The 26,911-nt window shown below is 41.8% G+C and overlaps 3 protein-coding genes, 1 long non-coding RNA gene and 19 other non-coding genes across 25 annotated transcripts; 21 read left to right on the top strand and 2 right to left on the bottom strand.

Moving 5' to 3' along the window:
* Positions 1–292: 292 nt before the first annotated feature.
* Positions 293–1,811, bottom strand: LOC147043978 (uncharacterized). The gene is made up of 3 exons (XR_015068543.1): positions 1,445–1,811; positions 1,103–1,225; positions 293–913 (listed from the first exon to the last, which is right to left on the bottom strand). It is a non-coding gene; the product is annotated as an uncharacterized LOC147043978 (long non-coding RNA).
* tlcd4b (TLC domain containing 4b) lies at positions 950–11,003 on the top strand. Of its 2 annotated transcripts, none has more exons than XM_085934485.1 (7): positions 950–1,244; positions 3,739–3,891; positions 4,890–4,979; positions 6,309–6,367; positions 6,574–6,668; positions 6,764–6,837; positions 7,310–11,003. In XM_085934485.1, exons 2-7 carry the CDS (start codon positions 3,746–3,748, stop codon positions 7,635–7,637), a joined length of 792 nt encoding a protein of 263 aa, XP_085790611.1. In that variant the 5' UTR covers positions 950–1,244; positions 3,739–3,745; the 3' UTR covers positions 7,638–11,003. The 2 variants fall into 2 exon arrangements, with proteins under 2 accessions (XP_085790611.1, XP_085790612.1); XM_085934486.1 differs by lacking the exon at positions 950–1,244 and adding an exon at positions 1,284–1,746.
* A 1,359-nt stretch (positions 11,004–12,362) lies between these two features.
* trnal-caa (transfer RNA leucine (anticodon CAA)) lies at positions 12,363–12,475 on the top strand. Its single transcript has 2 exons — positions 12,363–12,400; positions 12,430–12,475. It is a non-coding gene; the product is annotated as a tRNA-Leu (tRNA).
* An 83-nt stretch (positions 12,476–12,558) lies between these two features.
* On the top strand, positions 12,559–12,671 carry trnal-caa (transfer RNA leucine (anticodon CAA)). Its single transcript has 2 exons — positions 12,559–12,596; positions 12,626–12,671. It is a non-coding gene; the product is annotated as a tRNA-Leu (tRNA).
* An 85-nt stretch (positions 12,672–12,756) lies between these two features.
* Positions 12,757–12,869, top strand: trnal-caa (transfer RNA leucine (anticodon CAA)). Its single transcript has 2 exons — positions 12,757–12,794; positions 12,824–12,869. It is a non-coding gene; the product is annotated as a tRNA-Leu (tRNA).
* An 85-nt stretch (positions 12,870–12,954) lies between these two features.
* Positions 12,955–13,067, top strand: trnal-uaa (transfer RNA leucine (anticodon UAA)). The gene is made up of 2 exons: positions 12,955–12,992; positions 13,022–13,067. It is a non-coding gene; the product is annotated as a tRNA-Leu (tRNA).
* An 85-nt stretch (positions 13,068–13,152) lies between these two features.
* On the top strand, positions 13,153–13,265 carry trnal-caa (transfer RNA leucine (anticodon CAA)). Its single transcript has 2 exons — positions 13,153–13,190; positions 13,220–13,265. It is a non-coding gene; the product is annotated as a tRNA-Leu (tRNA).
* An 85-nt stretch (positions 13,266–13,350) lies between these two features.
* On the top strand, positions 13,351–13,463 carry trnal-caa (transfer RNA leucine (anticodon CAA)). Its single transcript has 2 exons — positions 13,351–13,388; positions 13,418–13,463. It is a non-coding gene; the product is annotated as a tRNA-Leu (tRNA).
* Positions 13,464–13,548: 85 nt separating this feature from the next.
* On the top strand, positions 13,549–13,661 carry trnal-uaa (transfer RNA leucine (anticodon UAA)). Its single transcript has 2 exons — positions 13,549–13,586; positions 13,616–13,661. It is a non-coding gene; the product is annotated as a tRNA-Leu (tRNA).
* Positions 13,662–13,746: 85 nt separating this feature from the next.
* Positions 13,747–13,859, top strand: trnal-caa (transfer RNA leucine (anticodon CAA)). Its single transcript has 2 exons — positions 13,747–13,784; positions 13,814–13,859. It is a non-coding gene; the product is annotated as a tRNA-Leu (tRNA).
* Positions 13,860–13,944: 85 nt separating this feature from the next.
* trnal-caa (transfer RNA leucine (anticodon CAA)) lies at positions 13,945–14,057 on the top strand. Its single transcript has 2 exons — positions 13,945–13,982; positions 14,012–14,057. It is a non-coding gene; the product is annotated as a tRNA-Leu (tRNA).
* An 85-nt stretch (positions 14,058–14,142) lies between these two features.
* trnal-caa (transfer RNA leucine (anticodon CAA)) lies at positions 14,143–14,255 on the top strand. The gene is made up of 2 exons: positions 14,143–14,180; positions 14,210–14,255. It is a non-coding gene; the product is annotated as a tRNA-Leu (tRNA).
* An 85-nt stretch (positions 14,256–14,340) lies between these two features.
* On the top strand, positions 14,341–14,453 carry trnal-uaa (transfer RNA leucine (anticodon UAA)). The gene is made up of 2 exons: positions 14,341–14,378; positions 14,408–14,453. It is a non-coding gene; the product is annotated as a tRNA-Leu (tRNA).
* Positions 14,454–14,538: 85 nt separating this feature from the next.
* On the top strand, positions 14,539–14,651 carry trnal-caa (transfer RNA leucine (anticodon CAA)). Its single transcript has 2 exons — positions 14,539–14,576; positions 14,617–14,651. It is a non-coding gene; the product is annotated as a tRNA-Leu (tRNA).
* Positions 14,652–14,736: 85 nt separating this feature from the next.
* trnal-caa (transfer RNA leucine (anticodon CAA)) lies at positions 14,737–14,849 on the top strand. Its single transcript has 2 exons — positions 14,737–14,774; positions 14,804–14,849. It is a non-coding gene; the product is annotated as a tRNA-Leu (tRNA).
* Positions 14,850–14,934: 85 nt separating this feature from the next.
* trnal-caa (transfer RNA leucine (anticodon CAA)) lies at positions 14,935–15,047 on the top strand. The gene is made up of 2 exons: positions 14,935–14,972; positions 15,002–15,047. It is a non-coding gene; the product is annotated as a tRNA-Leu (tRNA).
* An 85-nt stretch (positions 15,048–15,132) lies between these two features.
* On the top strand, positions 15,133–15,245 carry trnal-caa (transfer RNA leucine (anticodon CAA)). Its single transcript has 2 exons — positions 15,133–15,170; positions 15,200–15,245. It is a non-coding gene; the product is annotated as a tRNA-Leu (tRNA).
* Positions 15,246–15,330: 85 nt separating this feature from the next.
* Positions 15,331–15,443, top strand: trnal-uaa (transfer RNA leucine (anticodon UAA)). The gene is made up of 2 exons: positions 15,331–15,368; positions 15,398–15,443. It is a non-coding gene; the product is annotated as a tRNA-Leu (tRNA).
* An 85-nt stretch (positions 15,444–15,528) lies between these two features.
* On the top strand, positions 15,529–15,633 carry trnal-caa (transfer RNA leucine (anticodon CAA)). The gene is made up of 2 exons: positions 15,529–15,566; positions 15,588–15,633. It is a non-coding gene; the product is annotated as a tRNA-Leu (tRNA).
* Positions 15,634–15,718: 85 nt separating this feature from the next.
* On the top strand, positions 15,719–15,831 carry trnal-caa (transfer RNA leucine (anticodon CAA)). The gene is made up of 2 exons: positions 15,719–15,756; positions 15,786–15,831. It is a non-coding gene; the product is annotated as a tRNA-Leu (tRNA).
* Positions 15,832–15,916: 85 nt separating this feature from the next.
* trnal-caa (transfer RNA leucine (anticodon CAA)) lies at positions 15,917–16,029 on the top strand. The gene is made up of 2 exons: positions 15,917–15,954; positions 15,984–16,029. It is a non-coding gene; the product is annotated as a tRNA-Leu (tRNA).
* Positions 16,030–18,311: 2,282 nt separating this feature from the next.
* On the top strand, positions 18,312–24,539 carry cnn1b (calponin 1, basic, smooth muscle, b). 2 transcript variants are annotated; one of them, XM_085934222.1, is made up of 7 exons: positions 18,312–18,589; positions 20,936–21,057; positions 21,199–21,265; positions 21,751–21,888; positions 22,577–22,693; positions 22,792–22,938; positions 23,018–24,539. In XM_085934222.1, exons 1-7 carry the CDS (start codon positions 18,530–18,532, stop codon positions 23,261–23,263), a joined length of 897 nt encoding a protein of 298 aa, XP_085790348.1. In that variant the 5' UTR covers positions 18,312–18,529; the 3' UTR covers positions 23,264–24,539. The 2 variants fall into 2 exon arrangements, with proteins under 2 accessions (XP_085790348.1, XP_085790350.1); XM_085934224.1 differs by lacking the exon at positions 18,312–18,589 and adding an exon at positions 19,350–19,692.
* Positions 24,332–26,737, bottom strand: elof1 (elongation factor 1). Its single transcript, XM_085934225.1, has 4 exons — positions 26,589–26,737; positions 25,638–25,763; positions 25,501–25,571; positions 24,332–25,299 (listed from the first exon to the last, which is right to left on the bottom strand). Exons 2-4 carry the CDS (start codon positions 25,751–25,753, stop codon positions 25,235–25,237), a joined length of 252 nt encoding a protein of 83 aa, XP_085790351.1. The 5' UTR covers positions 25,754–25,763; positions 26,589–26,737; the 3' UTR covers positions 24,332–25,234.
* Between the last annotated feature and the right edge of the window lie 174 nt (positions 26,738–26,911).

Below are 26,911 nucleotides of genomic sequence, written 5' to 3'. Positions count from 1 at the left end.
TTGTGTATAAAAACATGAATCGGTCATGATTTGGCTGAGAATTGGACATCTTGTAAGCAGAAGAACCAGATAAACCAGTCTTCAACGGATGTTACAATTTACACAGTTGGTTTGAATTCCAAAGTCTGATGATTCAAATTATAATTTTAACATTCTGTATTTATTAAGCATGTGTTTGGAAAAAGGCACACACTTTTGAGAATTTGCCAGATTATTTTTTTTTAAGACAAACAGATGATTTATGACAACAAGTGAACATTTTAATCTTTGTAAATGCAAAGTTTATGGCAGTGCTGTTGCAGTAGCTAAAAATAATGTGCTTGGTTGCACTATGCTAACATGATTTGGATTTGTTTTGACATGTGAGTGTTTTGATATTATCACATTGCTTATAATTTCTAGCAGTCTTTATCGACGATGTGTGACTAAATAAATAACATTGTGGTTAGAGGAGACAAAGACATTTTCTGTTTGGGTTTCAGATAATGATGATTGAATCAATTTGACTATTTCTAGATGCCTCTGGAAAGCAATCAGACGCTTTACCGATTAGGTCCAGAGTATATCATTGAGGTGAGCAGACTCTTTGTGGTTTTCGACCAATGACGATCTTAATTCAATGCTACAACAGAAGAGTCCAAGCACAGTTTTATGGACTTGCTTGTTTTGTCTGGTGTGCAACATAACTGCACAGAGATATGAATGTATAAATGGAATATATTGGGGGAAAAAAGATGATTCAATAAATCTTGTCAAATGGAATCAATCCATTCGGAAACGGCTGCAGGATTCGTTGTCAGACTGCTTCATTTCAAGATTCCTGAGGCCTTTGTTCCTCGAGGGCGTCGCCTACGAAGGGGGCGTGTACACGACAAGGGGGCGTGTCCTTTAAGACGTCACGAGTCGCTCTTGCCTGTCAACAAAAAAATCAAGCGAGTTTTAACTTTCCCAGCCGCCGAATTGATGATCGGCAACGTATTGCTGCAAAGATCAAATAGCAAAAAAAGGAAAAGCTTTAATAGCCACTTGTAATGGTGCCTCTGAATGCTTTACGTGGCACGGGAGGCTTTTTTAATTTTTTTTTCTTTTTTTTTTTTTTTACCTCTGTGGGTCGCACGGGCGAGCTGGCAAGCTTGTAGTTTAGCCGACTTGCTAGCTGTCGTCAAGTTGTAAGAAAGTGGACAAGACGGCGGCTAAACGGGGAGCCTATCCGAGTGACACAGACCTATGCGACGGATAAAAAGGTAAACGCAAATCTCACTACCACCAACCACCACCACCACGTCAAACGCAATACGTCCGTCCCCGTGCTTAAGTGATGATTGTACGTCAAATTTGATGCGATCAACCGTTTTAAATGTTCGGCTGCACGCTTCAACCGCCTTAGCCAGTTGCTGCAGCAACAGCGGGAGCACACCCAAATGAAAAGCAAGAAGAACTTTACCTTCTGATATTCTACTGCTTTTGCAAGCCAACTCGTTCCACGCCTATAACTGCTTTCCCCACGCCACGACACGCCACGCTGTTCTATTCTAACCGCTCCTTGCATGATCGACTGCAATGCTTAAATATGCAGTCGCACCATCTGCCAAGAAATATTCATTGTGATGAAGAAATATGCCAATGCACATGACTGGGAGAATGACTCCCAATCGGAATATCATTTGCAACCGTTTGCAATCCTAAAAAAAATGCCAAGCATGAATCAGCATTCATTTCTCGACTCAACCCTGCAGGAAGACATTGGTAAGATTTGGCTGGCTGATTATTTTTTGACTCCCGATGAGCAGAACGAGACACTGGTAGCAATGGCTTAGTCGGCTGCAATGTTTGGGATCTCCAGCGAGGCAGAGGAAATTCAATTGTTTATGTGTAGTCGATATGTCACGAGTGGCGCGATTTGCTGACAGTGGCAAGATGTGGAACAAGGTCAAATGTGGATGTAGGAGTGGATCTTCTATCCGGGCTGTCAGCCGCAGTGAGGAGCATCCGTGTTGCTTCCTCCCACGGGGGGGCTGTGCGCGAAGCATCTTGCCAGGTGAAGGATGCCCCATGAATTATTCAGACGCATGCAGCATACGATCGTCGTGGTTCCCCGAATGTGCACCGCCAGATCTGGGGGTTGGTTGTGTGGCTCCTCCGTGCACGAGGTATGCTTCTGCTTTTTTTTTTTTTTGGGTTGAACATGCTAGTTTCCAGAAGAGAATGGTGCATACAGCAAGCTCGATAGAGGAGGGCTTTTGATTTAGAGGCTAACCAGCTTTGATATGTCATCTTTACTTCAATGCTTCCATATGTACTGAGTTGAATTCCCCTCAGTGAAATGTCAATTCTGTTCCAGCCCCCCCCCCCTCCACAAAAAAACACGCCACATTTTTTTATTACATTTATTTAATAAATAGCATTCATGCACACGGGATTTATTCCATGTAATTACTGTAGATTGGAACAGCCGTAAATCCAATCTGCAGGGTGATGGAGCACGTTATGCTATTCACGCCTATTGAAGTTGTCTACTGTGGTGACTCTTGATATTTAACAATCATTTCCAAATGTCATTTGTCACAGGCCTATTATTTTGAAATAGGCAATAATGAAAGGGTTGCTAAAAACAATAATCATGAAATTTTGTCCAAGAGGTTAATATTGTGTTTTAAAAAAAATAAATGTTGTTGTAAATTAATGTACTCCTGCGCTTTGTTTCCCAGTAGGCTATTTTTTCATCATGCATCTATCACATAGGTCATTTAAGTGTAAATATAGCAGCTGACATGCCTCAAGTGTCATGCGCTGCATGGTGGGGCCTGACCCGAGAGAACTGATGAGTCAGCAAATGCCAACTGAATCCGATGCAGCATTTAATTGGAATATTTATGGATTATTGTTCATGTTGTCACGCTAGCTTTTGTTGACGCCTATGGACTCATTTATGTGCGATGGACTCAGCATTGTCATGCGTTTGACCATATCGGAATAGTGTTACGTCAAAATTTCCATATTGGGTTTGCTTAGGTTACATAGTCAACAACTGACCTTTTCCTTTGTTAGCAGTACCTCGTAAACTTTGCCTGTTGGAACTCTAATCATCGGCTCTCCAAACTGAGCGCTTAAAATGCCTTACATAAAGTCGATGGTTTAATCAGAATTTATCAGGTCAGAGTCCAGATTCAAAAGGCGTTTTGTAATCGCTGATAAAGGATTGGTCTTTTCTATAATACAGTATTAGACATGTGGATTTGTAAACTTTTACTCCAAGATGGAAACCGTAATCATCAGATGAAGTCGCCGTTGTATTTTTAATCTAGTGAAGCAAGGCCAGCCACCCTGAACCGTTTAGAAAGGCTCTTGCACGTGGATTTACGACATCAACAAGTCCCAAAACAGATTAGATTACAAGCTGAGCTGTTGTATACCTGAAATGGATCAGTGCATTGCGATACCGTGTGCTGCCTGGCTATTGCTTCAAATGACTACAGTGGATGCCAGGTTTGATTTTTTTTTAAAGAAAAAAGTGAAAATACAAATGTGACGTCTATAACCGTCATTGGTAGTGAATGAGTTGATATCGTTTTGTCTTCTTCCTACCTCTACAAAGCTTGCCAGAAGTCACTCTTATGTGTTATCCCATTCATCTTTTCCTGGAGGACAGCATGAATCGAGTCGTCACTCACATTATTGACCCCGAGTGTCGCTCTTCTCCACCTTCTCACCTTCTCTGTGCCCTCCTATCATCTTTAGGTGAGGGATGGAGATGAGAGAGTTGGCTGTGGTCGCTGGTAGCTTTGTAGGTTTCCAGCTCTTCTTCTCGGTGGCCAGTCCTTTACTCTCTTCAGCCATCTCACCATGTTATCGATTGCTGCCTCCCACCAAGCACACCGAGTGGAACTCACGGTGAGTTGCAGCAACCAAAGAAAAACAATAAACATTTTCAAAAATTCTTTCCAGCGGATCATTTTTAGTTTGCATGAAGCAAAAAGTTCAATAAAATAAAGTTACCTTGTTCGAAGAAATCCAGTATCAACATACTTGGATTTTCAGATCTCTTTATATTTGACTTGGCCTCTGAAAGCAAATAAGGCTCACTTTTTTGGGGGGGGTTCTTTTATCACAAACAATTTATATTACCTGACATGTTTGGGCATGAACTACTAGTACAACTAGCAAATAAGGCTGTTTTTGATGACGCAACCGCTCAGGCCAAACTTAACGATTCCGTACAAACACCGTAGTGATCACAACGCTGCCGTAAAAAAAAAAAAATAAGAAAAACATCCAGGTAAAGTTCAGAGGGAAAATCTGTCAAGTTGCATAACACCCCCCCCCTTGTTGACTCCATGTTATTCGATTCCTTCCATTGATGGTTAATATTTAAAAGCAGAGGGGATCTCTTTACCTATAGCCCACAACAAGTTAAAGGGAAATACTGATGGATGACTCCATAGTGGCCAACCATTGCATAACCAGACACCATTCAACTTGTTTGTTATGTAACCACAAGTGCAAGGAGGGAGTCTGCATGTTCAAAGAAAGACGTGCATGTTTCATGAACGGAACTTCGTCAACGCTTTGACTGTTTCTTAAGCTCCTTTGTCATTTGTTTGCAACTTTTAATTGGCTGATTGTTTCACTGATGTTCACACGTGAATTTCTCATTGGTCTCTGACAACAATGCCGTTGGATGTAAATATAGATTCATGTGAAATAAGTATTATTTTTACTCACAAATAAATAAATATAGACTAAATATCAATGAATAAATAGACAAATGTGAAATAATTTTTATTTTATTCACAAATAAATAAATGAATATAGACTAAATATAAAAATATAGATATCGACTAATGTGAAATAATTCAAATTGTATTCACAATGCACACGTTGTGTTCCAGGTTGGTGTCGACGGTTCACGCTCTGATTGTGGGATTCTTTTGTTTGTACATCTTATGCTTCGATGAAGCTGTCAACACCAATCCCGTCTGGTAAGCGTTACGGAGACATTTATGACACATTCAATCTTGCAAAAAAAAAAAAAAAAATGCATATTGCTATTTTTTTTTTCTTTTCTTCGAGCTGTCAATCTTATCATTTGACTTCTTTGCAACACTCCTTCCTTTTTCCTCATCTTATTTCTCCTTAGCCGCCACTTCTCCCAGCAACTCGAACTAACAAGGCTTCTTTTCATAGCATAGCACAGCACAGCACAGCTTAATCTTCCACACCCTCTCCCCATGTGTCCCCACTTTGGGCATTGGTCTGTCTCAGTGCCCGTTGCAAACACCCTTACGTCTCTGTCCAATCAATGCAGCGCACCTCCTTCTCTTTCATTGTCTCCCTGTTGGCCCCCCGGTCAGTGTTGCTCATAGCGGGAGAAAAGAAATTTGGGTGTGATGGGGACTTGGGGGTTTGGATAAAAAGGAGAAGGGACAAAAGGGGGGAACCGAGCTGCATCTGCTCTCAGAACTGGAATCCTTCATTTTAAATTCCCTTCACGAGGCAAGGAAAAGGTGATTTTTTTTTTTTTTTTGCTTTGGAAATATTTGTGTAAGAGTTTGCAACATAGTCTGAGACTTCCTTGATGGAATTTTTCAGCGTTTCCTCCTTCTTATCCACATCGTAACACCTCAGTGGCGAAAGCAATAATCCTTCAGCCAATCACATTCATCAAGAGCCGTAATACAAAAGCCGTATTGTTCTTCACGCTGAAATGATCACAACCAAACAGCTTTGAGAAGAAAAAAAAAAAATGCTATGTCGACTGATAAAGTGAGCAAAAATGATAAACATTTAAAAATATAATTATTTTTATTTATTTTTTAATTTGACAGTAAAACCCGAGGTCATCTACGAGAGAACGTGATCCGCCGTCCAATACGGGTGCTCGTGTTATTAAAGTCCGTCCAAATAAGCGTCTCTGTTACACAGACGTTAAAGCTCTCGGTTGCTATACGACACCCGACTCGGACTGCTTCCAGCATTTGATGCCTCATTGTTATTTTGGACAGATGCTACTTGCATCAACCCAAGAGGTCATCACATCAACGCTGCCAGTGATACATAAAAGATGGAATTTCATCACTACATGCCTTTGCTTCTCTTCATCCCAGCTTTAATAACTTCTAAGCGGAATGTAATTTCTAATCTGCTATCTCAGAGGCTGTTAAAGCTCATCGACAGCAGACAATCACTCGTGAATAATTTGAATGGGATTTGTGATTAGTGTCAAGTGTTCTCTTTACTGAAGTAGATAAGCTATCAGTGGGATGCTTTTTTTTTTTTTTTTTAACATTATGTTCTTTGCTATTCCACAGGGGCGACCCCAGTATGGTTAAATTAAATGTAGCCATTACCTGTGGCTACCTACTGTATGGTGAGTTTTTTTTTTTTTTAATCTCTCCTTGTACAAGGTCAAGCTATACTGATATGATATAAAACACCAAATATAGGCTTGTCATCTACAAAACATGCAGAGTGTTTTTTTTTTTTGCTTTGCACATTAATAGTTTTGACCTTTTGATAACCAGCACGTACACAATTTTGTCAGCTCTACTTAAATAGCTCACCTTTCTTTTCTAGATTTGTTGCTGCTCGCATGTAATTGGAGCACCATGGGGGACAGATTTTTTGTTTGTCACCACCTGGCGGCGCTATATGCATATGGTTATGTGCTGGTAAGGCCTCTTTTGGATCCAAACTTTATAAATAAACTCCTTTGAATGACGTCCTTTCTGTATTATTAATGACAATTTGCTTTGGGTCATTTCAGACACGCGGCGTGCTGCCCTACTTTGCCAACTTTCGTCTCATTTCTGAACTATCTACACCTTTTGTGAATCAAAGGTGAGTAGCCGTGACTTTTGAACCATATTCATGCTAAGCTGCTAAAATCTTTGTTACTGAAAACTCGTACAAGTACATTTTTAGTCCACGTGCCTCAAAGCACACCATTCTCGTTTACGAACTTCCACATCACTCAACAGGCCACACCCATTCGAAAGATGTATTCTATTGTTTAAAATAGGTACACAGGTCAACATCACAAATACCACAGTTTGGATTGTATAATGTGATTATGGCGACCTCAAGTGGACAAAAATAATTCTGAATGCAGTATACTCGATGCAAGAAACCTTCAAATTATAAATAGGAATAATCAACTAATTGACTTGGGTGGGTTAGTTCCATGCTATGACGAATCTATACAGTATATTTCTATTAATCACTGACCCATGTCTGTACAGCTCTAAAAAAAAAAAAAAAATCAAGTTTCAGCTTTTGCTTTGTACGTCGCTGACCACTCTTGTCTTTCTAGGTGGTTCTTTGAAGCATTAAAATACTCCCGCTCAAACAGGATGGTCGTGGTAAACGGCGTCGCTATGGCCGTGGTCTTCTTCCTGGTACGGATCGCCGTCATGCCGTCCTATTGGGCGAGCGTATTTGCCACATTCGGCACTGAAGACTTTGAGCGCTTGGGCTTGGGTGCCCAGGTAGCCTGGATCACCTCCTGCGTGGCCCTGGATATCTTGAACACTATCTGGATGTTTAAGATCACCCGAGGTTGCTACAAGGTACTGGCCGGATCCAAAGCGCCGAAAGAAAAAGCGGACCCAAAAAAGCATGCTAACAACCACACGGACTGAAAGAAGCAAGGAGGGAACGGCTCCACCCTCAAAAACCTGAACCTCAGCCCTCCATCTTTCTCAAGTTGGCCAGTAGAAGGGGCTGTAAGTCCTCAGGTTCGAACCCGAAGACGAGAGACATATGGGGACTCAATCAAGCACCAGCCTTCGCCACCTCAGCGGCAGATTAGCATCCTGCTGCTTTTTCTTGCAGACGATGAGCTCACGAGCACATTTTTAACCCCTGCCGGCCATTTTTTTTCACTGCTTTCATTCTCATGACCTCATTTTTTTTTTTTGCATCTCCTCCTCACATCAGCCAAAAGCCCAATCCTCTGAAGTGCCTGTGAAGGACAGGAAAAGCAATAGGCTAATCACGCTTCAATTGAATCACAATGAATTGTTAAATGCTGGCCCTTTTCTATTTGCAGGAGATGTAGCACTTGAGGCCCCCTATGTAGTTTGTGAATGGACAGGGCTCTTGTCTTAAACACACCAGACCTCAAGTAATAAAAAAAAAAAAAAAAAAAAAAGGAACAACACCGTAATGCCTCGTCTACAGTGTTTCCTGCTGTGGCCATTTTGTACCAGTCACCAGTCATGGCCCCCTCATATTTAAACCAATTGGATATACCAATTAAAAAAAAAAAAAAAACCTCATATATGAGAGCATCACAGCAGACATTTGTAGCTTTTTTTTTAAAGCCCTCTTTTGTGCTCTAATTTTTGTATAGCTTCAAGCCATGGACAGTCTGTTAGATTTATCACATTATTTGCCTCACTGGATTGGGCTTCTCTGTCCAGCCTGAACTTTCATTTTGTTCCACCTCCATGTTTCATCCTTCCCTTGCCTTACAACATGAGCAAGCTTTTTATTTCTCCTCCCCCCCGTCTCGCTACTGTGAATGTAGTCTTTGAAAATGATATCTCGGGTGATATCACCAGTTGAGAAGGCCTCCGAGCTTTTCCTCACCCGTCTCTCGAGCCAACCGTCTGTAAAGGTTGTCCCAGCCAGTGGCAGAAAGAAAAAAAATATATATATATGTGCTCAAGGAACTGGTGCACTCTGGAAGCTTTTTAGACATCCAGGTTTCATCTCTCAGTAACTCTGAGTGTGGCTAAACAGTTATTTTTTCTCTCCAAGTTTTATATTGGATGCCCTACTTTTTTTTTTTATTTTGGAGAGGGGGGGGGGCAATTTCACAAAGCGATATCATTTATTTTATAGTTTCTCAATCTTCTTTCATCTAAAAACCAAGTCAGACTCTTTGGAATTCCATTACAGGCAATGTGGCATTTAGCATGTTGGTATTTTTATTTTTGTAAAGCATGCTAGCATTTGCCTCATTCCCACCAAACGGTATGCAGCACTTAGTAGTAGCCATAAACAAGGAGCACGCCATTTATTATTATTATTATTATTATTATAAATGGCGCTTTCAACTCATTCCATCGTAACATGAAAAGAACTCAGATTAACTTCCAAATCATCATCACTGCCTGGGACTTTTTTTTTTTTTTTTTAATGGAAATGCATACGGCCAAGTGGAAATGAGGCTCTCGCTATATTTCTGTGATGCCTTTGAGGAAAACGTCCGTATAGATGAACGGCATCTATACACAAATTGCACCTTGAACATAGTGAATGCATGTACTTGTATGATTCCTTTCAGCTCGCCCTTCCCCTCCCGCATGTCTCTCTCTCTCTCTCTCTCTCGCTCTCCACGCACAGTAGCTAAACAAGTAGCTCAACTTTTAAGTGGCTCACCGATGTACATGTGATTTCCCATTCGACCAGGCCAGGCGTGGACGTCCTCTTGCATGTTTCCTTTTTCTACATACTAGATCTTTCTATTTCTCAGTGGATGGACAGTGGGAGAATGTTGGACTTTTTTTTTTTTTTTTTGTGTTGTGTTGTAGAACTAAAAAAAAAAGAGAGAGAGGAGAGAAAAAAAAGAAAAAAAAAAAAGCACACTCCCCGTGGAGCAATAACTCTTGACCTCCTGGATTTTCTGTCCGTCACCACAGAGGAGAGGCTGACACATCCGGTGCCTTTTACAGAAAAACACGGACTCACATTTTTTGATAGGCATGAGCTTTCTAATATCCTCTGATATGATTGTCATTTACGTACTCCTCCGTATTCCACGTGTATACTCGATGTATATTTTTCTAATATGCCTGCACAATGATTAATTAATCCGGCCAAGTATTAATATAATCCAAAGATGATCAGGGAGGATGTCATGCGATTGTTGTGTTGGCCTCTTCACTACTGGCACGGACGGCCACATCACCACGAATGTTGTCATGAGCGGCATTAACCATATCCAGCGTGATGAGGAATGGAATATTTATTTTTTGGGACATGAGGTAATGAAATGGCCTCCTCAAAGCTGTGAAGTCGTAGCGAGCGGTGTGTGGAAAACTACAAAGGTTTCCCCAGGTGACCAAGACATGCTGGGATTTTTGGCTTGTGCACAAAGTCAAACCAGATTTGCTTGTTAATTGACTGGACTGTTGTCAGGGTTTCTTTATTTTATTTTTTCTGCGTTTGTGTTTTTAATATCAAACAGCTGTTGCCACACATGTTGGAACTGGTCAAAAATGAATTGTTTTCCCAAAAGGCTGCTTATGATGTTAACTCATTGACTACCATTGACGGTTAGAGACGTCAAAGATGAACTGGATTGGTAGTGAATGAGTTAAGTGTGTGTTCTTGTTTTATCAGGTTTGAAAACCACTTTGCCTTTATTTTATTTTTTTTGGGGGGGGGGAGGCCAACGTTGTAACCACATGGGAGATATCTTGTATTTCACTATGATGTAGTAGATGGAAAATGAATTGGACACTGCACCATTCTAATTTTGGATTATTTCGGCTGGATGCTAATTGACTCCATGTTTTGTTTTTGTCTTTGGCTTAATAAGGTAGGTACTTGAATTATCTTGAGATTTTGCCTGTTTTTTTTAAACAAATAGTTTTGTCTTCGGTCGATGACATTGAATGACTTGAATTACAAAGTCGCAATCAGGACGTTTATAAAAACCTCCGAAATAATCAACCCATCTAACTGGAAATAACAGACAAATCAATTTAACACTTTTAACAACTTGCCATTGTGTCTTGTTTTTCTTTTTGTCTCATCGCCTTTTTTTTTTTTTTTCATGGAATGCCTTTTGTTAGTCTTTTATTTGTTCCTCCAGATCTTTTTTTTTTTTTTTTTTTCGGTGAGCCAGCCGAGACCACACAGAGGCTTTTCTGGAATTCCTTTCTCTATGACATAAACATGTAATGGTTGTTATCAACAATAACCATGTACATAATTGTGAGATGAAAACATGAGATTTACTTGAAAGTGTTCTTCAATAAACTTGAAGACAAAAACTAATTTGCTGCTAATATCTTTCATTAGATCACAATATTCCTGGTCCTTGTGCTGAACTTTATTTCACCTTTGTAAATATCATGTCAATATCATCAACTAGTACTACAGTACTGGTTTTCAAAAGACAAGACCAAAAAAAGTCAACTTCCCGGAAGGGGGAGCCACAATAGATTGTGGACGGCCGTGAGCGCTGCGAGCAACCTTAAGGGGCTCGCTCACAATTCTGTGTGAGGAGCTTTACCAAACATGGTCACATAGAGTAACAAGAGACTCAATAAGAATTTCTCCAGCTACGACAGCATGCCGTCACAGGAACACCAGCACCTGTACAAAAAAAAAAAAAAAATGTCTTGGGGTTTTTGTAATTAGACAAATCAACTTTTTATAACCTTTGACTGCAGCTCTCTGTCAGCTGATTTTTGTATGGTAACTTAAATTGAATACACGTCTCTATAAATGTCAGGTCCCTCTTTACGAGCTCAAATATGTGTTTTGAATTTGTACTTTATGAGCATTAACCAGCCACTTGAGTATACTGAATTGCACCAGTTCATTTCATATATAGAAATGGATCGGAATGATACGCCTGTTTCAGGAGGAAGAATATGTCCAAGATCTTTCCCAGACTTGGAGAAACAAAAACAATTCAAGAATCAACATTCCAGACATCAGAGCGGCTGTAAACCAAGCTGTTTTTTTTTTTTTTTTTTTTTTTACAAGGTACTTAAAGCCTCTGCCTGGCATTTGATAGAAATAACTTTTTTAGAGGGGCTTGTTAACGATTGGCACCCTGGTGCCATCAGCGATTTCCCAAATGTTGAAGCATTTGTAATAGTTGAAATTCTTGACGCAGCAGAAGGAATTCTTGGTGTGACTGCTGAAATTTAAGCTTTCACACAAATGTTCTGGGTTTCTACAACTGGATATGTCATATATTGGAAAATGGAGTGCTGAGCATTTTAACAGGCAGTAATATCAGAGCGACTGGCATTTGCATTTAATTGTAAAGTCAAATAATTCATCCTAAAAACTGTCACATAAAAAAAAAAAAAAAAAATAGTACTAAACTGTGAGAACTATTCTCATAGGAGTGATATTTAGGCAAGCTGAATTCTTGTCTGCTTGAAGAATTTGAGCTAGGATGCTTAAGAATGCAGAGTCAGCTCAAGTGTACAGTCACAATTAGGGAGCGAGTGTGTAGGAAAGATGGAAGTGTGCCAGCTGATGTGGTGAAAGATGATAGTGGCTTCAAGTGTGTCTGGTGAAAAGTCATGGGAAGGTTAAAACATGAGCAAGCTAGTCCACTTTTCATTCCTCCGGTACCAATTGCATATTATTTTGTAGGAAAGACTTTACATGTCAGGATGGCCGAGCGGTCTAAGGCGCCAGACTCAAGGTGTGCATCCTTCCTTGGTAGGTTGGGACTTCTGGTCTCCAGTTGGAGGCGTGGGTTCAAATCCCACTCCTGACACTTCCTTATGGGTGTCTCAGCAGTTTTTGGGGATCCTCCTCAGGCCAGTCATAGGTTGCATTCCATTACAGGTAACTTTCCATGTCAGGATGGCCGAGTGGTCTATGGCGCCAGACTCAAGGTGTTTATCCTTCCCTGATAGGTTGGGATTTCTGGTCTCCAGTTGGAGGCGTGGGTTCAAATCCCTCTCCTGACACTTCCTTTTGGGTGTCTCAGCAGTGTTTGGGTATCCTCCTCAGGCACCAGTCATAGGTTGTATTCCATTAAGGGAAGCTTCCAACGTCAGGATGGCCGAGCGGTCTAAGGCGCCAGACTCAAGGTGTACATCCTTCCGTGGTAGGTTGGGACTTCTGGTCTCCAGTTGGAGGCGTGGGTTCAAATCCCACTCCTGACACTTCCTATTGGGTGTCTCAGCAGTTTTTGGAGATCCTCCTCAGGCACCGGTCACAGGTTGCATTCCATTGAGATTAACACCACAAGTCGGAATGGCCGAGTGGTCTAAGGCGCCAGACTTAAGGTGTACATCCTTCCAGGGTAGGATGGGACTTCTGGTCTTCATTTGGAGGCATGGGTTCAAATCCCACTCCTGACACTACCTTTTGAGTGTCTCAGCAGTTTTTGGGTATCCTCCTCAGGCACCAGTCATAGGTTGCATTCCATTAAGGGAGGCTTCCAACGTCAGGATGGCCGAGTGGTCTAAGGCGCCAGACTCAAGGTGTTCATCCTTCCCTGGTAAATTGGGATTTCTGGTCTCCAGTTGGAGGCGTGGGTTCAAATCCCACTCCTGACACTACCTTTTGAGTGTCTCAGCAGTTTTTGGGTATCCTCCTCAGGCACCAGTCATAGGTTGCATTCCATTAAGGGAGGCTTCCAACGTCAGGATGGCCGAGCGGTCTAAGGCGCCAGACTCAAGGTGTACATCCTTCCGTGGTAGGTTGGGACTTCTGGTCTCCAGTTGGAGGCGTGGGTTCAAATCCCACTCCTGACACTTCCTATTGGGTGTCTCAGCAGTTTTTGGAGATCCTCCTCAGGCACCGGTCACAGGTTGCATTCCATTGAGATTAACACCACAAGTCGGAATGGCCGAGTGGTCTAAGGCGCCAGACTTAAGGTGTACATCCTTCCAGGGTAGGATGGGACTTCTGGTCTTCATTTGGAGGCATGGGTTCAAATCCCACTCCTGACACTACCTTTTGAGTGTCTCAGCAGTTTTTGGGTATCCTCCTCAGGCACCAGTCATAGGTTGCATTCCATTAAGGGAGGCTTCCAACGTCAGGATGGCCGAGTGGTCTAAGGCGCCAGACTCAAGGTGTTCATCCTTCCCTGGTAAATTGGGATTTCTGGTCTCCAGTTGGAGGCGTGGGTTCAAATCCCACTCCTGACACTACCTTTTGAGTGTCTCAGCAGTTTTTGGGTATCCTCCTCAGGCACCAGTCATAGGTTGCATTCCATTAAGGGAGGCTTCCAACGTCAGGATGGCCGAGTGGTCTAAGGCGCCAGACTCAAGGTGTTCATCCTTCCCTGGTAAATTGGGATTTCTGGTCTCCAGTTGGAGGCGTGGGTTCGAATCCCACTCCTGACACTTCCTTTTGGGTGTCCCAGCAGTTTTTGGAGATCCTCCTCAGGCACCGGTCATAGGTTGCATTCCATTAAGAATAGCATCACAAGTCAGGATGGCCGAGTGGTCTAAGGCGCCAGACTCAAGGTGTACATTCTTCCTGGGTAGGTTGGGACTTCTGGTCTCCAGTTGGAGGCGTGGGTTCAAATCCCACTCCTGACACTTCCTTTTGGGTGTCCCAGCAGTTTTTGGAGATCCTCCTCAGGCACCAGTCATAGGTTGCATTCCATTAAGATTAACATCACAAGTCAGGATGGCCGAGTGGTCTAAGGCGCCAGACTTAAGGTGTACATCCTTCCAGGGTAGGTTGGGACTTCTGGTCTCCAGTTGGAGGCGTGGGTTCAAATCCCACTCCTGACACATCCTTTTGAGTGTCTCAGCAGTTTTTGGGTATCCTCCTCAGGCACCAGTCATAGGTTGCATTCCATTAAGAGAGACTTCCAACGTCAGGATGGCCGAGTGGTCTAAGGCGGCAGACTCAAGGTGTTCATCCTTCCCTGGTAAATTGGGATTTCCTGTCACCAGTTGGAGGCGTGGGTTCAAATCCCACTCCTGACACTTCCTTTTGGGTGTCCCAGCAGTTTTTGGAGATCCTCCTCAGGCACCGGTCATAGGTTGCATTCCATCAAGATTAGCATCACAAGTTAGGATGGCCGAGTGGTCTAAGGCGCCAGACTCAAGGTGTACATCCTTCCGTGGTAGGTTGGGACTTCTGGTCTCCAGTTGGAGGCGTGGGTTCAAATCCCACTCCTGACACTTCCTTTTGAGTGTCTCAGCAGTTTTTGGGTATCCTCCTCAGGCACCAGTCATAGGTTGCATTCCATTAAGGGAGGCTTCCAACGTCAGGATGGCCGAGTGGTCTATGGCGCCAGACTCAAGGTGTTCATCCTTCCCTGGTAAATTGGGATTTCTGATCTCCAGTTGGAGGCGTGGGTTCAAATCCCACTCCTGACAATTCCTTTTGGGTGTCTCAGCAGTTTTTGGGTATCCTCCTCAGGCACCAGTCATAGGTTGCATTCCATTAAGGGAGGCTTTCAACGTTAGGATGGCCGAGTGGTCTAAGGCGCCAGACTCAAGGTGTTCATCCTTCCCTGGTCAATCGGGATTTCTGGTCTCCAGATGGAGGCGTGGGTTCAAATCCCACTCCTGACACTTCCTTTTGGGTGTCCCAGCAGTTTTGGGAGATCCTCCTCAGGCACCGGTCATAGGTTGCATTCCATTAAGATTAACATCACAAGTCAGGATGGCCGAGTGGTCTAAGGCGCCAGACTTAAGGTGTACATCCTTCCAGGGTAGGTTGGGACTTCTGGTCTCCAGTTGGAGGCGTGGGTTCAAATCCCACTCCTGACACTTCATTTTGAGTGTCTCAGCAGTTTTTGGGTATCCTCCTCAGACACCAGTCATAGGTTGCATTCCATTAAGGGAGGGTTTCAACGTCAGGATGGCCGAGCGGTCTAAGGCGCCAGACTCAAGGTGTACATCCTCTGTTGGGACTTCTGGTCTCCAGTTGGAGGCGTGGGTTCAAATCCCACTCCTGACACTACCTTTTGAGTGTCTCAGCAGTTTTTGGGTATCCTCCTCAGGCACCAGTCACAGGTTGCATTCCATTAAGTAAAGCTTCCAATGTCAGGATGGCCGAGCGGTCTAAGGCGCCAGACTCAAGGTGTACAGCCTTCCTTGGTAGTTTGGGACTTCTGGTCTCCAGTTGGAGGCGTGGGTTCAAATCCCACTCCTGACACTTCCTTAAGGGTGTCTCAGCAGTTTTTGGGTATCCTCCTCAGGCACCAGTCATAGGTTGCATTCCATTATGGGAGGCTTCCAATGTCAGGATGGCCGAGTGGTCTAAGGCGACAGACTCAAGGTGTACATCCTTCCCGGGTAGGTTGGGACTCCTGGTCTCCAGTTGGAGGCGTGGGTTCAAATCCCACTCCTGACACTTCCTTTTGAGTGTCTGAGTTTTCACTTAGCATTTGATACTTAAGGGACGAGACTCTTGCGTTTTAGTTTCTGAAGACTTTTTTAAATTGCAGCGTAGCCGAGTCTCTGAGGCAACTGACAAAAAGCCACTTGGGATATCTATCACCAAATGATGGCAGCATGGACAAAATTGTCAAAAGTAGGCGTGGATTAGAACATGTGACCTGGAGATTTAGTAGCATGTTTAGCTAATCTCATTGACCAAATCCAGGTTTGTTTGATGCTTCCTGTCTAAGATCAACCACAGGTAGGAGTTATAATGCCATGAAGTCATCCTTCAGACCTACTCTTCGTTGTACAGAATCCTGAGGCCTTCTACCATAAATAGCAAGGCAGAAGAGAATAAGGAGAGGGCTCTTGGTGGGTGGGGAAAGCGACTTAGTGAAACTGCTCTAATCTCCCTCTCATCTCCTGTCCTTCCTCCATCCAGTCATTTTATATCCTTTCAGCACCGTTTCAGTCCTTGCACTCTTTTATTTGCATTCATCTGGAGCCCCTCAACCATCTAAAGTGCCTTTTTGAAGGTGTTCAGCTACTGAAATGCTCCTTCTGGAATGTGCCATGCGAGTGTGTTTTAGTGCCAACCGACAGGAAGAACTGCAAATAATCCGAGAGTAATATAAACAGTTTTAGTGCTGCTTCTTTTCATATCTTCCAAATTAGGCTTTTGAAAAATACACATTTGTAAACTCCAACTCATCAAGTAGCAAGACCTTATCAAGTCCGTGAGATACTATGTAACACATTAAAAGTAGCCACAAGTAGCTCATTAGATCGGACGTCATCTGGAGTCTTGAGCCAACATAAATAATAAAGCTTACCACACAGTAAATATCAAGACCGTAGTCTGTTATTTTTAGTGTGAGCGATTCCTTTTTCACAAGACATTACTTCTCAGTCGGCAGAGCCTCTCGCTTCTTCCATCATGCCCAAATAAAGTGTCCATTCCACAAGCGTGCTACCGCTTCTTCTATCCCAAATGTTTATAGGACTCTCGCTTGTGTGTGTGTGCGCACGTGTGTATGCGTGTCTGCAAAATTTTTGGTGGCACGTCACCTCACAGTTCAGAGATGCACTGTTTGATTCCACCTCCCATGTGGAGTTTGCATGTTCCCCCCGTGCCTGCATTGGTTTCCACCAGGTACTCTGGTTTCTTCTCACATTTGTGTGTGTGTCTGCACTCATTTTTCTATGTACCATCTGTCCATTCTGTTACTCCATCGGATTGGCCTGTCGCCCATGTGTCTGCTAGTGACACAAACAAAAGAGAACGCATGGGGTGAATCATGCTCTCTCGGGGGAGCCACCCCCCCTCTCTTGTCATTCTGCTCCACAGACCTTCTGAATCTGCTGCATTCCTTCCCCTGTCATCAGCCTGTGTGTGCGTGTGGGCGCATGAAACACAGGGAGCTCGACAGAGAATAGGTGAGAGGGCGAACTCGGTGTAAAAGAGGAAACATAACGTAATTGAGTGATGTCAGGCTATGCCTCGTCACTGTTATGGAAAATCATACAGACATGCTGCAGTCATTGGAGACATTTTTAATATTCAAACAAATTCTTGCTATTAACTTCATTGTTTTTTTATATATATATATTTTGAGGATCGCTCACGCAAAATCAAATTACTAATAGTAAAATAGTCACCATATCAAATTCGATTCATGCAATTCATACTGATAACTTGTGAGAGATTAAGATCCCAATCTTGTGGTTAGGGTTCTTTTTTAGGAAGAAAAAATAGTGAGAGAAGGTTCGAGAGGGAATCCCAGGACACCAGCCCTCTACTAAGCTTGGCTTCATGGTGGGTGGACCCTCAGGAGACTCTTACGTGACAGGGATAATACACCTCGAGAACTCCTGTGAGAAAAAAGACCCACAGCTCGAATGGGACCAACTTTTTTCTTGCATTTCATGTCAGTAGATAGTCTAGATTTATTTATTTGTACAAAACTATATATTTATAAGTTTATAAAGTGATTCAGCCCTAACTAAGAAAAATATGTTTTTGTTTAGAGGCTACAGATATGATATATATTGACCTTTTTTTTAATTGTATTTTAAATCAAGTTGGATAGTGACATAATCTACATAATCTAAGCATCCCTGAGCGGGCTTGGAGGTGGAAAAAGTGACTGATTGGATGTAATTCCGAAGCGATGACATCACAGGCTTCGATGAGGAAGCTGCAACGTGATTGGACGAAAGCCTCGGCCAATCACTGGCGACACAGTTGGGAAGAGTTTAAAACACATTCTGAAAAGTGTCGGAAAGTTGCGTCCACACTTCAGCACAGGGTCCAAATAGAACTGCTCCAAATAAAATCAGATACTTGCGGATTAGTTGGGGACTTTCCTGCCTGCTTCTTTTTTTTTTTGTCCTGGACTCAGAACTTCTGACCTGTGCGACCATTTTTAAAGTTCTACCTTGCTCTCATTGTAAATAGACTCAACAGCACCATGTCACAACATTTCAGGAGTGGACCAGCGTTCGGACTTTCTGCCGAGGTCAAGAGTAAGGTAAGTTGGACTTTTAAAACCGGGGTAGATTCCAAAGTGTCTTCAGACATGGAGTGTTTGTTAGTCCAACAAAATCGTCGCTTAGGGATGCTGCGATTCCGCTTCCACCCAAACGGCGTAGGTGTCGTGATCTGTCAAAAGTTACGATCGATTTGCTCTTGCTGTCGAATAAGAAGTCCGTCAAATGTTTTCACTCTAATTTCTATAGTTGTAACATTTTTTTTTCCAGGTGCATGGTAAGTAGTTGCAGGTTTTCTGCTGCAACGGTCCTGCCTTCATTGCATAAGCGAGAACCTTGATTGTTATGAAGTTGAAAGTAGACCGTCGTCAGTGGCTGTTTATTGCGTGGCATTTGAAAGGAAACGAGTATTTAGATCACAAGATTTGCTCAACAACAACAAAAATTAATGAAACCTCAACATTAATTAATTGATGACGAAATATCAACTAAAAACATAACCTCCTCTGCGGATGGAATTACAAATAGAAACACTACTAAATAGAAACCATTTTCCTAAAGCAGACAATTGAATGAGCTTTAGCAACCTTTGACCAACCCTAAACCTGCAAGTGACACGTTTGTGTGAATTGCAAAGAATATTCCAAGCATTTACTGTGGTCAACTTCCAATAAAGAGGATTTGATGATGCAGCACTAAGCTTTGTTTTGTTCCTCAATTGGCAATTGTATGTTGTGATGAATCAGAGCAGCTCAACTTCAGTGTGCAGAAGATCAGCAATCATTATCCTCATGCACTATAAAGATGGGCACATTGATGGCATTCAGTTCCGGGATCATAAATACTTTGCTGTCATCTTCGAGATATTTGTTGTCCTTCTCTGACGGTCGAACGGGACGTTCCGGCATAGAGATGTCGGGGAGGAGCACACATGCCGACGTGAGACTGACAGGTTCATTAGTCATAAACAAATGGCCTTTTAAGGAGTGACCGGGACCCTCGCTCGGAACTTGAGAAAGTGTGTTTAGCCTAAACAGTTTACATGGGAGTCAAGAATGACAAAAACACTGTCCTGACGGAACACAGCAGGACACCAACTTGGCTGGCCGAGACAAAGTAGTGCCAGGGGATCACACTTGGAACGGTAAAAGAAATCTGGTGAACCCTTAAAAGTTGTGCTCCTCTATAAACCCCAAAATCTGGTTTGATTTGTAATTGATTATTTTATTTTAAATGATGGAATTAGAATTAATTATGCAATGGTCAAACTTTTAAACTTCAACTATTCTGTAAGTGATTATTAGTAAAAAAAAAAAAAGTCTTTTAGCCCATTTGCAGTTTCTGAATGATCATTCATGTGATGTGGATTTATTTGTTTCTTCATTTTGTTTCATAGAGTCATAATATTGATTTAATCCGTTTGGTCTGAAAGAAAATCACTTCCAACAATACAACTAAAGCACCTTGGCTGGAAGCAGGACCTTTCCGTGTTGGCTTGTCTTTATCAGGCTCTATGCCATTCACTGTAAAAGGGAATACTCTCAAAAAGCCAGACTGAGAGAGAGAGCGAGAGAAATATGAGCTTGGCCAGTCAACAAGGGAGAGTAGGTTAGTCGGGGTGGGGGTCTGGGAAAGCTGTTTCTCCCAAGTTTGGTGTGATCTAGTGGAAGCTACACACACCATCCCCGTCCATCCAGATTGGAAATGTTGCTTGTGTTGGCTGCTCATCTCAGAGCCTCAGGACTTATCTATGACACAGTCAGGAAAAGAGGACAGAAAGTAGACAAAAGAGCCTACTGACATTTTTTTCCTGTCATGTCAACATATTTTCAAAAGTGGTGTGCCATTTACTGTATTTCAAAGAAAAATATTGGGCGGATTGCTTTTTTTGTTTGTCTGCCGACAGCTTTTTTTTTGGTCTTTATTGTTTTATTGAGTGTAAACTGTATATTTTATATTCATTTGATGGATTGTTTTCCTCCACCACCATTGAAAAAAAAATTACTTTTGTGACATAATGCACTAATAGTGATTTATGACTGTCGATTAAAAGGATTTTAAAACCACATTAAAATCAATATTGCAGCCACCTTAATTAGAAGCAATTACAGAAAAGCAAAAGCAGATGTTGATCAAATGAGGGGAAACTCGACCTTGCCATTTAAGTCGGTACATCGAGTACTTTTGAGCATTTTATTTGTGACCGCAAAATTGTTCTGAATGAATATAGTTGAATATTAGCGAGACCACTTTTAAAGGCTCTAAATAATGACAACAGTGATTGGTGAATCGAAACACCAATGCCACATAAAATCAGGACCGAAATAAACTTGAGATTTAGGTGATGCTTGCTTTTGCATTTCATTTATCCTCTGTTTTGTTGTCAGTTGGCAGGGAAGTATGACCCTCAAATGGAGGAGGGGCTCAGGCTATGGATTGAGGATGTCACCAGCAAGAAGATTGGAGACAACTTCATGGAGAGTCTGAAAGATGGAGTCGTGCTCTGCGAGTAAGTGAGATTTCTAGTCCCGTAATCAAAAATATGATTCACTTACGAAATGATCCTTTGTCGGGGCCATTGCGTGTGTGATTTGAATTGCAGATTTTTTTTTTTGTACACCTTATTTTATGTCCCTCTGGTTCCTCGCAGACTCATTAATGTTCTCCAGCCAGGCTCTGTGAGAAAAATCAACCGCTCCAGTCAAAACTGGCACCAGGTAAACGTCATCACGGAGTTGTCTTCTATCTCTTCTGATCAAGATGTTTCATCATTTCTTCTTCAGAGCATATCACGCTGGAAAACTAGCTAGCACCAAAGCTAGAACGCGGTTTGCGCTATTGCCTCACAGTCCTCTGAGCACTCGGAATTCCTCCGACATCACAAAAACTTTGTTTAATTGAAGCCTCCATTGTCCATTGATGCGCTTGTTTGTCACAACGTGCCACGTGATCGACTGGCAAAAGGCCCGTTCCGGGTGTAGCCCATTTTCTGGCCAAAAATCATCTGGCATAGCTTCAATTCATCCACCGCCTTTAGAAAATGGAAGGATGAATGACTGCACTGTGAGAAGTACCTTACAGTTGAGATTTGGGGGTTTTTGTGATTCCACAAGAGAAGTAAAGAAGAAATGAACGAAATTGTCAATATGTTTCGAGTCGACCCGTTTCCCCGCCTAATTCTATTCTCTGCCGTCCTCCTCAGTTGGAAAACATTGGGAATTTTGTCCGTGCAATCACAGAGTACGGCCTGAAACTTCACGACATTTTTGAGGCCAACGACTTGTTTGAGAACGTCAACCATACGCAGGTCCAGTCCACTCTCATCGCTCTGGCGGGGATGGTGAGGACAAACATTCACACACAAGCCATGACGGTGCTGTTTTCCATTTTTTGCTCTTTTGTTTTTCCTCAAATAAATAATTAGACTGCTGCTTGTCTTTCTCAGTCTTCGTGGTAATCAGAAACATTTGAATCAGGGCAACTTTTTGTTTTCTTTCACCTTTCTCAGTTCTAATTGTTTTTTTGTAGGTGTGGTGTTTACCTATTTTGGTTTCTGGCCACAACAGGGTGCTGCCTCTGCTGTTGTTGTTGTTTTTGTTGTTGTTGCCTAGCATAGCTGGTGAACGACCACGCTGCATACCAACCAGTAGTTAACTGGTGGCAAAACAACTCATTAGGAGCCATTCTCGCTGTCAAATGATCGTTGTGGGGGGGCGATCAAGACATTGTTATCGGCAGACTAATAGATGCCTCAAACCAACCATCTTTCCTTTCCATTATTTGGACATTACTGTCCTTTTGTTTTTGAAAGGCAAATAAACTCTGTACTCAAAAGAGTTGCTCACCGATGTTGCAGCCATATGCTTGTGTAAACATGACCTTTGCTTCTCGGGATTTTGTCTGAACATGACCTGCTTTGACCTGCTGTCGTGTTTAGCAAAAAAGCTACAAACTCCACACTAATGTTGAAATGAAGATGCCTTTTGAAACTAAAGGTTTTTTAGAATATGACTGTCATTTGTCCTCAGGCCAAGTCAAAAGGGTTCCACTCCAAATATGACATTGGGGTCAAGTATGCTGAGAAGCAGCAGCGTCGCTTTGCTCCAGAGAAACTCAGGGAGGGACGCAACGTTATCGGCTTGCAGGTCAGGAGCAGGAACCGCATAGTCCCTGTATAAGCCGCATTTGGGATCACAAGTCAAAACAGGATTTGATCGGATAACCTACTCTGTATTATCTCTAGATGGGCACCAATAAGCTCGCCAGTCAAAAAGGTATGACTTCTTACGGCACGAGACGCCATCTTTTCGACTCCAGGATGGGCATGGACAACCCCATGGATCAGTCCACCATCAGTCTACAAATGGGTACTAACAAAGGAGCCAACCAAGTGAGAAGACACACCTGACTTCAAGCAACAATCTATCAATGTGTTCTTCTCTGATGATTTTGGGATTTTCTCTCTCCAGTCTGGCATGACAGCACCAGGAACCAGGAGGCACATCTTTGACAAGAAACTGGAGCTGGAGAACTGTGACACCACCACTATATCACTGCAGATGGGCACCAACAAAGTGGCCTCCCAGCAGGGCATGACTACCTACGGCCTCCACCGCCAGGTCTACGACACCAAGTACTGCGCCACCCCCGCCGAGACTTACTACAATAACGGGAGCGAGGCTGCGTTTGATGGCTACAACCAGTACTCTGACTAAGACGGCCTCAAAAGCCTTCCTTTGCTAAACTTTAGACAAGTGACCAGGACTTTGTGATGAGCAGCCCCCCACCAGACTGTTATTTAAACACCGATTTGACGTCATCGTTGCCTCTTAACATTTTGACTCTTGGGAAACGTTTTGTCTTTCCATGAGCATAACAATAGTGTTTACTTTACGGCCTAACTTTTATATTGTGGCCCACTTCTATATTTCCCCCTCCCTCCCAAACCTATTTAATCACTACTAGAGTGGCCCAGAAACTCAAGAGGTTGATATTAAATATCATTGCTATTTATAGATCATTTTTTTAATCACGTTATATTCCTGTGTTGTAATTAGACAGCCACACAAGAGTTTCTGTCATGTTGGTGCTACTGACCTTTTTTTTTTTTTGGAGTGCCACCCACATTGATACTTTTCCAGAGGAATTTCCTCCTTCTGGCCATGACTGACAAAAATGGAGGATGCAGGACAAATAGATTTACAGTATTCAGACATTGTCATGTGAGCACCTACTTTGATTTCGATAAGTCATCCACTGCTAAAATTACCCATGATTCCTGGCATATGCTATTGCAGTTGTGGTTTGTGTGGAATGTACCTCAAAACTTTGCCTGTTGAGTATAATGACAACTACAGAGAGGGTCAAGAAATGATAAAACCAGAGTAGCAATTGGACAGCGTTCGAAATTTAAATACGGATACCTAATTGCCTGTGAACTTGTTCCAGCTTGATGCTGTTGCTCCTTTTTTTTTTTTTTTTTTTTTTTTTTAAATGCCATTTCGTATTGCTGTACCTCACCAAATGTCTTGAATGTAATGTTGCTATTAGTGCCACAAGCTGCTGCCCGATACTTTTATTTTAAGAGAGCAGAAATATGTGCACAATCTGTGGGCACAAGTCGAAGTACATATTTCAGATGGAGTTCTACAGTGTGGTTCATATTGTTGAGATTTACAGTCACCGTGCTAAAATTAGGAAGCCTTGCAGCTAGGAGTAGAGCGCCATCTAGTGTTTTAAAAGCATGTGAGCAAAGTCGGTCAAATCTTTTAACATTCCTTTAATTGAATAAAACGGATTTTAGCAAGATAAGCATTTTTACAGTGCATTTACTGACCTGTGTCATCAAAAATATGTAAAAACCTTGTCAGTGGTCAAATTTCACCTTTTAAGATCAGACTGTATTTCAACAATACGTATATGTTTTTCTTTTTCTATTTTGGCTTTCACTAAACATGACATTTGTGCAATAAAAACACTTGAAAATTAAAATTCTGATTTACTGTAATCTTAAAAGGCATGCAAAGAATGCAAAGGGTTTTTTTTTTTTTTTTTAAAAAGAAACAATCTTTTGTGTAGGTACAGTAGAGTGAAAATACGAGATCTCTTTTTCCTGTTTGTACATACTTGTTCTAAAATATGGCAATTACTACACAGTAAAATAAATATCATTGATTGGATTAAAATCAACACTAAAAAGGGCCTTCTAATAACAATACCAGTGGAGAGCATAAAAAGGTAAACAGTGATGGCAACATCATGTTACATGTCAATTTGGCCCTCAGAGATAAATAAATAAATACAAACATACTGGGAAAAAAAAAAAAAAAACTGCACGGAACCACATACAATACAGGAATGTGAAATGCTGGGTTTGATATATGTAAATGAGGCTAGATTAAACACCACATTACATGACATCAAGAAAATACTTATTAGACAGATGTCTCATTGAATGAGTTGATGGATTGTGATGTCAAAGATCCGCCATATTGGATGTGGCAGCTCTGCCTCAGAAGCTAATGTTTCCCATTCCACATTCACCGCTACAAGGCTCCATTTCCAATATGGCGACAAAGTTGACATCTGATTCAGTAATCAAAGTGTCATTTACCTAAACAATATACTATTTCTATGGTGCAAACAAAACAATAACTAGATGTACCAGATTGGAAATGAAGAAATGATCACTGATTGGCTGCTTCACACGCATCTATCCAGTCACTGTAAACATCCACTGGTTCTGACAAATCTGTTGAACAAAAACTTAAGGAAATCCAAAGATAACCATGTGTGAAGTTTGCATTTTCTCCCCATGCTTGCTATTCTTTCAAAAACATTCCTATTAGTTTGAATTTTATTACATTTTCAGCCCTCTTGTACATTACTTTGGATGAATACTATGACCTTGCACCTGAAAGTCTGAAAAATACATTAGTGAAAAAAAGGATACATGTTATAGGAGTCTGGAACTCCTCCAAGCAAACGCTGCATGAAATAATTCCCGTGTTTCGTGTTCGCTCCCTGGATAGAAATATTCGTTAACAATGCTTTACATTGTGTTGTCAAGGCATTTTGAGGTGAACTCACATTTTCACATCACAAGATTTCTCGTGGTTACAAAACGGGCATGTGAACTGGGTGTCCAAGTTGCCTGTCATTTTTTTCTTGGGGGGAGGCTTTCGCTTGGATTTTCGGCGCCCCATTTGTGCAGGCCTACGGTTGAGAAAGCAAACCAAAAATTTATCATAATATTTCATATTCACTGCCTTTCCCAAGAAAAATGAACCTCAATGTTGATTCACATTGTCACAAAGGCTTTCACATGTTTATTGTTGTCCCTTAAAATACACAATATGACTGGCTTGAAATTTAGCAGGAACTTGCTTGAATTTGACCACAGTCATTTTGGATTTGCGCACTGGTGACGTCACTGTACTCCCACTCTGGTTATGAAAGGGCATGCAGCGCTCATTCGGTAACATCGCGAGACTATGACGACAACGCTGTGTTTAATGCACTCTCCATCAATCACATCACATTTGTATCACATTTATATCACTGATATCACTTTGAGTATTGAAAATTGATGTGTGCATGTCATTTATTTATCTTAGAACTCACGGTTTGAAAAAACAAAACAAAACCAAGATAGGTTATAACGTCATAAAAACACTTAAGGCTTAAGCATATCGATGCAATGACCGTTTCAAAGGTGTCGATTGTCAATTTGTTAAGTGCAATCTAAAAACAAATGTTTTTCGAGGGTTCATTCATGCAGGATGTGGAAGAAGACGATGCAATAGCGTTACGTTAACCTCGCGTGCAATCGTGCGTCATGGAAGCGCAACTCCTTGTTATGAAGATATGACAATCCGAAATGCTGCAAGGAACTAAGACAAATGCTTGGCAACTTTATAGAAAAATGTAGTAAGAAGAATTTAATGCATAGGCTTACTAACTCACCAAAAGGCTAGTAAAGATGTGCTAGATAGCGATAAGATTGTTTACCAATTGAAATACAATGAGAATCAAATGTACCTTCAAATATATTTTTCTCGTCCACCGATGTTGATCCGAGGTTTGGTGTTACCTGATTATTCCGAGAAAGCCACTGCAACACAAATCATTTCTTTAAATCTTGGTTTTACTAACTGTAAACTGATGAGCCAGGCTATTGTCGTGACGTCACGGAGTCGCCACATTGAACACAAAATTATCTCAGTGGTCGTTTAATCAGATTTTATGCAGATACTCTTTTATTGGCTATCATGTGAATCAGACAAAAAAAATATATAAAAACGAAAAATCGGATGAATCTTATGACACAACGTGTTTTCACTTTAAATATACCTTTAGATATA

Source organism: Syngnathus leptorhynchus, chromosome 16 (assembly GCF_054491065.1).
Source record: "Syngnathus leptorhynchus isolate UIUO chromosome 16, UIUO_Slep, whole genome shotgun sequence".
NCBI lineage: Eukaryota > Metazoa > Chordata > Actinopteri > Syngnathiformes > Syngnathidae > Syngnathus > Syngnathus leptorhynchus.
Note: the sequence above shows the minus strand (reverse complement) of the source record. Positions and strands in the feature narration are given on the sequence as shown.